The sequence below is a fragment of the Callithrix jacchus genome, chromosome 1, assembly GCF_049354715.1.
Source record: "Callithrix jacchus isolate 240 chromosome 1, calJac240_pri, whole genome shotgun sequence".
Classification (NCBI taxonomy): Eukaryota; Metazoa; Chordata; class Mammalia; order Primates; family Cebidae; genus Callithrix; species Callithrix jacchus.
In genome coordinates this window covers 89,948,216-89,961,108 of record NC_133502.1, presented here as the reverse complement: position 1 = coordinate 89,961,108, position 12,893 = coordinate 89,948,216, and the positions used below count along the sequence as shown (strand labels likewise).

At 41.6% G+C, this 12,893-nt stretch overlaps 1 protein-coding gene and 1 long non-coding RNA gene across 16 annotated transcripts in view; one reads left to right on the top strand and one right to left on the bottom strand.

The window, feature by feature from the left end:
• TRPM6 (transient receptor potential cation channel subfamily M member 6) overlaps positions 1-835 on the bottom strand; it is a 164,448-nt gene extending 163,613 nt beyond the window's left edge. For 8 of the 15 annotated variants that reach the window (XM_035302229.3, XM_035302237.3, XM_035302254.3 and 5 more), the window contains exon 1: positions 785-835. In XM_035302229.3, coding sequence (XP_035158120.3) covers positions 785-817 — 33 coding nt within the window. In that variant the 5' untranslated portion in view covers positions 818-835. Of the gene's footprint in view, positions 1-197; positions 560-784 lie in introns of those variants that run through there. The other 7 variants (XM_035302243.3, XM_078366385.1, XM_078366389.1 and 4 more) reach the window with 1 other exon arrangement.
• On the top strand, positions 508-11,752 carry LOC118153913 (uncharacterized). Its single transcript, XR_008480992.2, has 4 exons — positions 508-641; positions 2,087-2,205; positions 8,154-8,234; positions 11,616-11,752. It is a non-coding gene; the product is annotated as an uncharacterized LOC118153913 (long non-coding RNA).
• Positions 11,753-12,893: the final 1,141 nt, after the last annotated feature.

Sequence of the window (12,893 nt, the reverse complement as noted above, 5' to 3'; positions counted from 1 at the left end):
CCCAGGATCTCCACTACTCTCCCAAGCGTCGCCAGCGCTCTCCCAGCAGCCAGAAGCGCCCTTCCTCTCCAAGCCCCCAGAACTTCCTGTTGCGCCCCAAGCCAGCGGTGGAGGAGCCAGCGCTGGGGCTTGAGGCTGCAAGTACCGGCGGCGCAGCTTTGGGGAAGGAAGCTGACTGGGGCGGGGCGGGCGCTTACCGTAACCCGCGCTGTCATCGCTCCGGGACTCCAGCACTGGGCGCACGCGGACGCTCACCGGCGCGGAGGGACTGCGGTCTGGGCACTTCTCCCGCCGCCTCAGAAAGCCGCGACCCCTGGCTTGTCGGGGTCCCAGTCTGCGATCCGCGCTCCTGGCGGCTCAGAAATGCACCTTCTCTCCTCCCGGTTCTCGCTCAAGCCACCTCCCAACTCCTTTCCCGCGGGCTCGGAGCGGAATCACAGAGATGCCTCCTCTTCCGGGGTGTTTCCCACCGCCCCAAGCGGAACCCCCGACCCCCACTAGGTTTCCACTCGGACACCAACTCCGCTGCAGCCGCATCCCAGCTCTTGAAACCGGCGCTGAGGGACCTGCCCTTTAGCAGCGTGTATTACCTCAGATATGATAATCATCTTTGGGCGGAGACCAGAGAACTTCGAAAGCTGGTATTTCGTAAATCTTAGCTATTCTAGATTCTCATTAGATGTAGTGTCCCTGGCCCCACCTGCTTCTAGCTACGGCCGGGGGTGCAGATCTAGTGAATCGCCTAACGTCCTTGCTTCCCGCCAGCCGGGCAGCCTGAGCTTACCTGCAAGAGCTCCAAGACAGGTTGTTCTTTCATTTTTGATTTGCAGGCCCTGCTCCCAAAGCCCTGTCTGAGCTTTTAACTGTAGAGGGAGAAACTCTGGGCTCCACCTCCACACGCTACCTTTTACAGCCCAGTGGATTTGTCACAATACCTTTCGGCTTCAGTTACCTAACTGCCTAAAAAAGAAAGGAAGTGACTCCCACCTTCCTTCCATAATAAAAGTATAATGAGGATCGAATGGGATGGCCACTGCCATCACAAACATACTTTGCATCCTCGACCTCCCAGGCTCAAGTGATCCTTCCACTTCAGGCTCCAGAGAGAGAGTAGCTGGGAAGACAGGGACACATCTCAGTGCCTGGCTAATTTTTTTTTTTTTTTTTCTAGAACAGTGTCTCACTATGTTGCCCAGGCTGTTCTCAAACTCCTGGACTCAAGCGATCCTCTTGCCTATGATCCTTCCAGAGTGCTAGGATCATAGGCGTGAGCCACCATGCCCAGCCTAGACGGTCTTGATTAAAGTTGTGGTCAGTGATTTGAGGTGGATCCCAGTGTGTTGGCAGAGGTGTCACAAAGCACATAGGCAAAATGTTGCTCACATTATTACAAGTATAATTAACAATGCTAGTCATTCATCCCTGACAACTGACTTAAAATTAGGGACACCTACTCATTTAGTTCATTATGAATTTTTGCCTAGTAAACTCACATTTGCAGACAGTTTACAGGGTTTTTCTCCCATTTCTCAATGTGATTTTAACGAGCATTTCTTTGTTTATTGAAAAATTGGAATCTCCATATGCATATTAGCTTTTTGTTGTTGTTGTTGTTGCTGTTGTTGAGACAGGGTCTAGCTCTGTCACCCAAGCTAGAGTGCAGTGGCACTGTATCGGCTCACTGCAATCTCCACCTGCTGGGCTCAAGTGATCCTCCAGCCTCAGCACCCCCAAGCAGTGGGACTACAGACAGGTACAAGCCACTACATCTGTCTAATTTTTGTAATTTTTGTACATATGGGGTTTCACCTTGTTGCCCAGGCTAGTCTCAAACTTCTGAACTCAAGTGATCCACCTGGTTGGGCCTCCCTAAGTGCTAGGATTACAGGCCATGGCCATTTATTGTTCTTCTATGAACACATTTCATTGCCTTTCCTCTCTTCAACCCATCTCCTTTAAACAGTTAATTTGTAAACAGATAACAGGTTCTAAAGCTCTTCTAAGGCAAGTAAATCCTTCTTGATCTAAGTCTTCCATACAGTTTTTTTTCCCTTCCCCGCCCACCCCCATACAGTTTCTATGTTAGGTCTCTTACAGTGCCAGAGTCAGGGAGTTTTCAGAAATCTGCAGACTCACCAAAGAAGACTAGCCATTTGGAACCCAAGATCCTTAAGAAGACTACCATCTTGTAGTTTAATCTCTTTGGTAAGTCAACATGTTAGGATGATCATATATTCTTTTCAGATCAAGCTTCAAAGCATTTCAAGCCTGAAATACACGGACAATTTGAAGTGCTTAAGGCATTGGATGTACTAGTTTACAAGCTGTCTTTGGTTCCCAAGCTGTATCAGAAGCATCTGAGGCATTTGTCACAAATGCAGATTCCCAGGCTCCAGCCATCCTACCAGATCTCTTGTATCAGGATTTCTAGGGTGGGGCCTAGGAATCTGTATCTTTCACAAGCACTTTAATCAACTGTCAAACTTGTATATAAAAGTCTTCTGGTCTGGGCATGGTGGCTCATGCCTGTAACCCCAGCATTTAGGGAGGCCAAGGCAGGAGAATCACTTGAACTGATAATTTTGAGATCAGCCCGGGCAATGTGGCAAAAATCCATCTCTACAAAAAATTAAAAAATTAGCCAGGCTTGGTGGCTCATACTTGTGGTCCCAGCCACTTAGATGGCTGAGGTGAGAGGATTGCTCAAACCTGGGAGGTCGGGGCTGCAGTAAGCTTTGATGGTACCACCGCACTCCAGCTTGGGCAATAGAGAAGGACCCTATCTCTAAAAAAATAAAAATAGGCCTGGCGCGGTGGCTCAAGCCTGTAATCCCAGCACTTTGGGAGGCCGAGGCGGTGGATCACGAGGTCAAGAGATCGAGACCATCCTGGTCAACATGGTGAAACCCCGTATCTACTAAAAATACAAAAAATTAGCTGGGCATGGTGGCACGTGCCTGTAATCCCAGCTACTCAGGAGGCTGAGGCAGGAGAATTGCCTGAACCCAGGAGGTGGAGGTTGCGGTGAGCCGAGATCGTGCCATTGCACTCCAGCCTGAGTAACAAGAGCGAAACTCCGTCTCAAAAAAATAAATAAATAAAAATAAAACTATTCTGGGCACAGATACACCTATGCCCAGAGTAGCTGTAAAAATTAAATTTTTTAATGTTCGTTAGTAGTCTAGTGTGATTTGACTCAGGCCAGCAAATATTTCCTGAACATAGACTGTTTCTCAGGCATCCTGCTGAGCACCAGGAAATCAAAGATGAATAAGACATTGTCCAATCTACAAGGAGCTCAGGTTTATAAGAGGAAGATGAACAATCAAAAATGAAACTGGGAAGAGGTGGAACAGGAAGGTGGAATAGAAGGCCCCGATCACCACCCTTGCATAAACACCAAATTCAACAACTATATACACACAAAAAAAGCACCTTTGTAAAAACCAAAAATCAGTTGAGCACTCACAGTACTTGGTTTTAACTTCCTATCACTGGAAGAGGCACTGAAGAGGGTAGGAAAGACAGTCTGTTTTTAACTTTTATTTTAGGTTCAAGGATATAGTACAGGTTTGTTTTATAGGTAAACTCATGTCACAGGGGTTTATTGTACAGACTATTTCATCACCCAGGAATTAAGCCTAGTACCCAATAGTTATTTTTTCTAATCCTCTTCCTCATCCCACCCTCCACTCTCAAGGAAGCCCCAGTATCTGTTCTACCCTTTTTGTGTCCATGTGTTCTCATCATTTAGCTCACAGTGAGCTTATAAGTGAGAACGTGCCATATTTGGTTTTCTGTTCCTGCATTTGATGAGGATAATGGCCTCCAGCTCCATCTATTTCTTGGAAAATACATTGTCTTGTTCTTTTTTATGGCTGCATAGCATTCCGTGGTGTATATGTACCACATTTTCTTTATCCAATCTGCCATTGATGAGATTTAGGATGATTCTTTGTTCTTGCTATTGTGAATAATGCTGGAGTGAACATACATGTGCTTGGGTCTTTATGGTACAACAATTTACATTTTTTTGGGTATATAACCAGTAATGGAATTGCTGGGTTTAATGGTTGTTCTGTTTTTAGCTCTTTGAGGAACCACCGCTCTGCTTCCCACAATGGTTGAACTAATTTACACTCCCACCAACAGTCTATAAGAGAAAAAAGAGTATTGAATTGCGGATGCCATGTTTTCCCCACCCATCCACAGTAGCCACTTGGCATGGAGAAATCTGTGTGATTGGGAGGAGAAAGCAGCAGTTGTGAGGCTTTGCAATGAACTCAGTGCTGCCTTGTCACAGCAGAAAACAAAAACTCAGCCAGTGCCTCCCCTTCTGCCCTCTGAGGGAACATTTACATCAGCTCGACACAGAGGGGAATCATCCATCCCAGCAGTCAGAACTCAACTTCCAGCAAGCCTCACCAGACCACAGCCTGGAGTGCTCTGGGGCTCTAAATATGCTTGAAAGGCAGTTTAGGCCACAAGAACTGTAAATCCTCGCCGGGCACAGTGGCTTACGCCTGTAATCCCATCACTTTGGGAGGCCGAGGTGGGTGGATCATGAGGTCAAGAGATCTCTAATTACAGGTAAAAGCAGCCAGGCACAGGGCTCACACCTGTAATCTCAGCACTTTGGGAGGCCAAGGTAGGTGGATCACTTGAAGTCAGGAATTCAAGACCAGCCTGGCCAACATGGTGAAACTCTGTCTCTACTGAACTTAGAAAAATTAGCCAGGTATTGTAGTACAGCTTGTGATCCCAGCTACTTGGAAGGCCGAGGCATGAGAATCGCTTGAACCCAGGAGGCAGAGGTTGCAGCGTGAGCTGAGATAGCATTACCGCACTCCAGCCTGGGCGGCAGAGCAAGACTCTGTCTCAGAAAAAAAAAACACACACACACACAAATAAAAGCTCTGGTTAGACTAGACCTGTAGTCTCTGAAAAGTAAATGAAAGCATAACTGGATTAGGAATGGAAGTTGAACTGGGCAAAGAAACTCATGTAAAGTTGAGTTTTCTGGTTTGGTTTTTTCCTGTCTCTCCAAGCTCTGAACCAAGAGTGAACACCTACCAGAACTGCAGTATGAACAGCAGAAATTGATTTTAAAAACATACCTTTTTTTTTGAGATGTGGTATTGCTCTTTTTTGCCAGGCTGGAGTGCAGTGGCATGATCTCGGCTCACTGCAACCTCCACCTCCCAGGTGTAAGCATTTCTGCCTTAGCCTCCCAAGCAGCTGGCATTACAGGCTCATACCACCATGCCCAGCTAATTTTGTATTCTTAGTAGAGACGAGGTTTCACCATGTTGACCAGGCTGTTCTCAAACTCTCGACCTCAGGTGATCTGCCTGCCTCAGCCTCCTAAAGTGTTGGGATTACAGGAGTGAGCCACTGCGCCCAGCCAAAAACCTAAATTTTTTGGTCAGGAGACCAAAAAAGGGGTAACTACTTTGAGCAAAAGAGCAGGAGGAATTCTGGAGAGGAGAGGAGAGGAGTGGATTAGAGATCCCATAATTCTGTGCATAAACTGGTAATGGTTCTGGCCTCATCCCTGAGGTACAGATACAGGAGACAGAGTGAAAGCCACCTAGCGAAGGCTTTGAGAACTAAACTGCAGTATAATCTGCTCTCCAAGCTCCATACTAATGTCAGTGTATACATGTATAGGACAGTCCCAAGGCAGCATTGCCACAGCTTTGAAAACTTAAGCGACATTAGACCCGTGTTCACAGAAGAACTGACAGAACTTAAGCCTGAACCTAACTGGGTTGATTACTCATTTAAAAATCGGTATTCTCCAGAGGATTTTAATAAGATCCATATTCTCACAACATAATATTTAAAATGTCCAAGATACAATCCAAAATACTTGACACACAAAGAATCAGAAGAATTTGACCAGTTTTTAAGGGAAAAGACAACCAGTTTTTAAGAGAAAAGACAATCAACAGATGCCAACCACAAGATGACACAAATGTTAGAATTATCAAGATTTTAAAGCTGTTATAATACATAAAAAATAAACTTAATGAAAAGATAAAATTTTTCAGAAGAATCAACTATAAGAAAAAATCAAACGGAAATTTTAGAAGAAAAAATTACAGTATATAAAATAAAAGATTCAGTACATGTACTAAGCAGCAGAATTGAGAAGACAGAAGAAATCAGTGAACTTGAAGATAGCCCAATAGAAATTATGCCATTTGACTGGTTATATACCCAAAGGATTATAAATCATTCTATTATAAAGACATATGCACATACACATTTATTGTGGCACTGTTTACAGTAGCAAAGACTTGGAACCAAACCAAATGCCCATCAATGATAGACTGGATAAAGAAAATGTGGCACACATACATCATGGAATACTATGCAGCCATAAAAAAGGATGGGGTCATGTCCTTTGCAGGGACATGGATGAAGCTAGAAACTCTCATTCTCAGCAAACTAATACGAGAACAGAACACCAAACACTGCATGTTCTCGCTCATAAGTGGGAGCTGAACAATGCACACGGACACAAGGAGGGAAACATCACACACCAGGGCCTGTTGGGGCTTGGGGGTAGGGGAGGGATAGCACTGGGAAAAATATATAATGTAGATGACGAGATGATGAATGCAGGAGACCACAATGACACGTATATAACTATGTAACAACATGCACATTGTGCACATATACCCCAGAACTTAAAGTATAATTTTAAAAAAAGAAATTATACCATTTGAAAAACAGGAAGAAAAAAGATTTTAAAAAGAACAGAGCCTCATCAACCTTTAAGACAATGTCAAAATGTGCAGTCATGTCATTGGTGTTCCAGATATTACAAACAGCTTTATTCCTATAAATTTGAGTACTTAGATCAAGTGGACAAATTTCTTTAAAGGGGTAAACTGCCAAGACTTATTAAAGAAGAAAATAGATAACCTGAACACTCCTATGTTTAGTTTAAAAATTGAATTCATAGCTTAAAATGTTCCAGTAGTAAAACTCCAGTCTCATAATTTCACTGGAAAATTTTACCAAACATTTAAGGAAGAAATAATATACTATTTCTCAGAAAAATAGTAGGAAATACTTTCCAGTTCACTTTGGGAAAGGACTATTACTTTGATACCAAAACCAGACAAACCTGTTACAAGAAAAAGAAAGCTAGAAATCAATACCCCTCATGAACATAAACACAAAAATCTTCTACAAAATATTGAAAAATGTAACAATGTATTAAAAGGACAGTATACAAAAAGATATGTATCTCTCTCTGGACTACTAGAATAAGTGTAATACATATAAACATTATTATTGTGTCCTTATAATAAGCTAACACTGTTTTTTGTTTGCCTGTTCATTTTATTTTTTAGTCCAAGATTTTATTACACCTGGACATTTTATTAGAATATTTCTAAGGTTAAATGAGTATTTTGAATGCTTAGAATTTTAAAAATAGTATTGCTTTTAATATTTAGAATTTTTAAAATAGTATTGCTTTCCATCTAACAGCTCATATTTTTAATCAACTCATTAAAATATGTTTGCTTGCCCTTTAGATGAAAGATAGTAATTATCGGAATTACAGAGGGCGTTAATACATAATTCTGTAATGCTTATTAAAATTTGAACACAATATTTTTATTTTTATTAACATGATAGGTTTTTAAATTTCAACTTGTAAAACTGCAGGTGCAAAAGTGTGGGTGTATTCAATAGTGTTTAAAACATTCCCACCCTAAGCTTTCCGGGCATTATTTGATTGCTGTGTTCCATTGTTAAACAAGCAGCTGGAAAGTCTAGCAGGCAAAGTTGTTAACCTAGTACATAACTCTTTATCTGTACGTAAGTAATCCATTGATTACATTTCTATATAATGAATGCTGCTTTTATGATTATTTAAATGATATGTGCTCATTGTGGAAATTTACAAATGCTCAAAAGACCGAAAAAAAATCAAAATATCATTTCCCAGAGACAACCACAGTTAATATTTTGGCTTATTGTTTCTTACTTATAGTTATACACATATATTTGAATTCATATGATTATTTCTTTGTTTAATCAAAGTAATATATGGACATGCCTAAAACTATAATTTTTTTCCAAATTTACATGATTTTTAGAACACTTTTGTTTTTCTTCAACTTTTTTTTTAGATTCAGGGGCTACATGTGCAAGTTACCTGGGTATACTGCATGATGCTGAGGTTTGGAGGTGCAAATAAGCCCATCACTCAGGTACTGAGCATAGAACCCAATAGTCATTCAACTTTTGCCCCTTGCCCACCCTTCCCCTCAGAAGACCTCAGTTTCTATTGTGCCATCTTGATATCCATAAGTACCCAATGTTTAGCTCCCACTTATAAGTGAACACTCTAATATTCACATTTGCAGTCAAATTTTCGTGTGTTTTAGAGGGAAATGTGTTTTGGCATACTTAATCTTTAGAAGACATTGAATATTACCAAGTAGTTACTTAGAATAAATTAAATCTACTATGATTGTAACACATGAGTGATGTTTCCTGCCAGGAAAACTGCTCTAGAAGCCTCCTTATGACTTGGCATCACTGAGTGACATTTGGTCCAACGAGGCCATAGTTATGGTTATGTGATGGCCATTTTCTGAGGGCTAGTTTGTTTTATAGCACCATCAGTACTCAACAGTAATGGAGTCATAGGTGGAGGGTAACACTTGATAAACAGCAAAGATGAGCTTTAAAAAAATTATCTTACACTTAATGACCAGCAATTAAAATAATAAAACAAGATCCATAGCAAAATTGTGCACAGGTCAGAGAAAATGTAACAAAGAAAATTCTCTATTTATTTTATTTTATTTTATTTTTGTTTTTCTTTACTCTTTTGTCCCCATCATTAAGCATTTTTTTCTGTTTATTTTTTGTTTTTTATTATTTATTGTTTTTCTTTTTTCTATTTATTTGGTTTTTTTTTCTAGAAAATTCTCATAATATTTTGTGAAAAAAACAAATAGGAATATATCTGGTCAAGTTTGACTTTTCTCTAGAATTTTGCAAATCCTAGAACCATGCATACATCAATATAACATGTTGATGAGTTAAAAACAAAAATGAATATGAATCATCCATATTAACATATAATTGTGCAGTTGTCAACAAGTGCATGTTCTCAGATAATTACTTAATAGGGTTATCGTGTCTTTCTGGTGGTTGGTACATCCTTAAGGGTGCACTTGTCAACAAGTGCATGTTCTCAGATAATTACCTAATAGGGTTATCTTGTCTGTCTTTCTGGTGGTTGGGACATCCTTAAGGGTGAGGATTTGGTCTCCTGATCACCCATCTCTATGACTCTCTGCCTGTCATTCTAGAAAAAAAAAAATCATTCCTTTTTTCCTTGGAGAAATAAGCCAATTAAAACAAATAAAGAAAAAAGAAAAAGTCATTCTTGTAATACAGAAAAATCATTCTTAAAATCAATAATTTGATTTGACTTTTTTTTTTTTTGAGATGGAGTTTAGCTCTTGTTGCCCAGGCTGGAGTGCAACGGTGCCACCTCGTCTCACTGCAACCTCTGTCTCCTGGGTTCAAGCGATTCTCCTGCTTTGGCCTCCCGAGGAGCTGGGATTACAAGCATGCACCATCACACCCAGCAAATTTTTTATATTTTTAGAGACGGGGTTTCTCCATGTTGGCCAGGTTGGTCTCAGACTCCTGACTTCAGGTGATCGGCCCACCTCGGCCTCCCAAAGTGCTGGGGTTACAGGCGTGAGCCACCATGCCCCGCCCATTTTTTACTAAGACAAATCTTTCCAATCTTTCTTGATTTCTCTTGACTTCTGTGACATGTTCCCAAGTAGAAATTCTTCCCTCTACCTCCCTGACCTTGGTTTTAGAGAATGCTGCCCTCCCTTCTTTTTTCTGTGACCACTCTTCTGCCTCCTACTGTTTCTATAACTTAAATGAGGTGTTGATCCCAGGTATGTGATAATAGTTTTCTGTCTTCTCTCTTAATATCTCAAAAATTCCCATTGCTTAAGTGGACATGTCCAGGCTAATAATTCTAAAATAAATCTATTACTTCAGCCCCGAGACTTCCCCAGCCTGAGAGTCCTATGTGCCAAACATTTGCAACAACCACTGAGTCCAGGTCAATAATTCTATGCTTGTTTGTGATTATTCTCACCAAATTATCTTTTCATTCTCATGTCCCTATTTCTAGCAGTGATCCAATTACCCACTGTCTTACCAAAACTTGAAACTTCAATGTCATATTTTATTCAACTCTCTTTCTCATGGTCTTTTCCCACTCATTAGTATATCTATTAATAATCATTACCCAAACTTCAGTGGATTTTTTTCCTGCATTAAAAAGCCTTTTCTTGCCAGGCATGGTGGTTCACACCTATAATCCCAGCATTTTGGGAGGTCAAAGGAGGAGGATCTTTTGAGCCTAGGAGTTCAAGATCCAGCGGGGGCATTATAGTGAGACCTCTCCTCCACAAAAACCTTAAAAAATTAACAAAGCATGGTGTTATGTGCCTGTGGTCCCAGCTAATGGGGAGGCTAAGACACAAGGATCACATGAGCCTGGGAGGTGGAGGTTGTAGTGAGTCAAGACTGCACCACTGAACTCCCAGCTACTCGGGAGGCTGAAGCAGGAGAATCGCTTGAACCCGGAAGGCGGAGGTTGCAGTAAGCCTAGGTTGCACCATTGCACTCCAGCCTAGGCAACAGAGTTGGAACAGGGTTGAGACAGGGTTTCAATTTGGGAGGCTGAAGTAGGAGAATCGCTTGAACCCGGAAGGTGGAGGTTGCAGTGAGCCTAGGTTGCACCATTGCACTCCAGCCTGGGCAACAGAGTTTGAACAGGGCTGAGACAGGGTTTCAATTTGGGAGACTGAAGCAGAAGAATCACTTGAACCCGGAAGGTGGAGGTTGCAGTGAGCCTAGGTTGCACCATTGCACTCCAGCCTGGGCAACAGAGTTTGAACAGGGCTGAGACAGGGTTTCAATTTGGGAGGCTGAAGCAGAAGAATCGCTTGAACCCGGAAGGTGGAGGTTCAATACGGTGAAACCTTTTCTTCACCTGCCACGCATTGATTTCTTAAAACTAACTTGGTAATTCACTGTGAATACCTCAGGAAGGATGATAAGAACTCTGAATCATTGATCTACTTCTAAATCAGCGATCTAAGGGCAATCAGGAAAGCGATGTTTAAAAGTTTATAGCATAATAAATAAACACTACTGACAACTAGCTCTTAAGTTCTTTTTACAGCACAATATTTGAGACCCAGTTTTGACTCTCATTGGCCACTTGGCAGGAAATGCACAATATACTTCGCCCTGTTGGTGGGGTGGTGTGGAACTCCACGGCATGTCCGAAGAGAAGCCATGTATTTGCAATATCACCTCAGGTTCCTGTTCACAAGATGCTAGACAGAATTTACCTAAATATAGTAAATCTGCCATTCCTCTGATCTGGGGGAGTTTTTTTGTTTGTTTTCTTTGAGATATATCTATGAAGAATTGATGGTGTAGTATAATAATTGCTATTCACAACAACCATTTAAAGAATCCTTTTATGTATATGCATTAATTTGTTCTTCCCCTTTTTTCATGCCCTTGGTCTCCAGAAGAGTACTTACAATTCAAAAGAACATGTCCAGACGCAGTGGCTCATGCCTGTAATCCCAGCAGTTTAGGAGGCGGTGGCAGGTGGATCATGAGGTCAGGAATTCAAGACCAGCATGGGCAACATGGTGAAACCTTGTCTCTACTAAAATACAAAAAACTAGTTGTATGTGGTGGCAGACATCTGTAATCCCAGCTACTGGGTGACAGAGTGAGACTCTGTCTCCAAAAAAAAAAGAAGAACATTTAAGTTCTTAGAAATAAGCATGGTTGGCTGGGCGTGTTGGCTCACACCTATAATCCTAGCACTCTGGGAGGCCAAGGTGGGTGGATCGCCTGAGGTCAGGAGTTCAAGATCAGCCTAGCCATCATGGTGAAACCCCGTCTTTAAAAAAAAAGAAAGAAAGAAAGAAAGAAATGAGCGTAGTTGGGAAGACAAACAAGGCTGAGGGAACATAGATCCTGTTAATGTTACTTATAAACCTTTGGAGTTTTAAGAAAGAGTGTCTAATTAATAATCCATCTTTTAATGTAGGGCTCAGAAATGAAAGGTAAAAATAGAACATTTTATAACAAAATATTCTGCACCACATGAGGTGAAGGTGGTGTTTCGTGAAGTGGGAATTCTTGTTCCTGCTTGGCAGGGTTGGAAACTGACATTCAAGAAGGTTAGGAATGTGCTAAAGGTTGCATGAATCCCTAAGTCAGTTGTCAAATTCAGATCTTGTTTTATTTATTTTTTTTTTTTTTGAGATGGAGTCTTGCTCTGTTGCCCAGGCTAGAGTGCAGAAGCACGACCTCAGCTCACTGCAACCTCCACTGGGTTCCAGCGAATTCTCCAGCCTCAGCCTCTGGAGTAGCTGGGATTATAGGTGGATGCCACCATGCCCAGCTAATTTTTTTTTGTATTTTTAGTAGAGATGGGGTTTCACCCCATTTGCCAGGCTGGTCTTGAACTCCTGACCTCAGGTGATTTGCCCTCCTCAGCCTCCCAAAGTGCTGGAATTACAGATGTAAGCCACTGAGCCTGGCCAGATATTGTTTTAGATTTCGTGTTCTCTCTATTGCATATAAACTGCTCCATTCTAAAAATCAGTCAATCAAAATATTTTGGAACAATAGTAAAAATAACCACTAATAAAATTTGCAAAAGTTCTAAATACAATTTTACTTAGAATAACGTAACACTGGACCAGGCATGGTGGCTCATGCCTGTAATTCCAGCAGCTTGGGAGGCTGAGGCAGATGGATCAGCTGAGGCCAGGAGTTCTAGACTATCC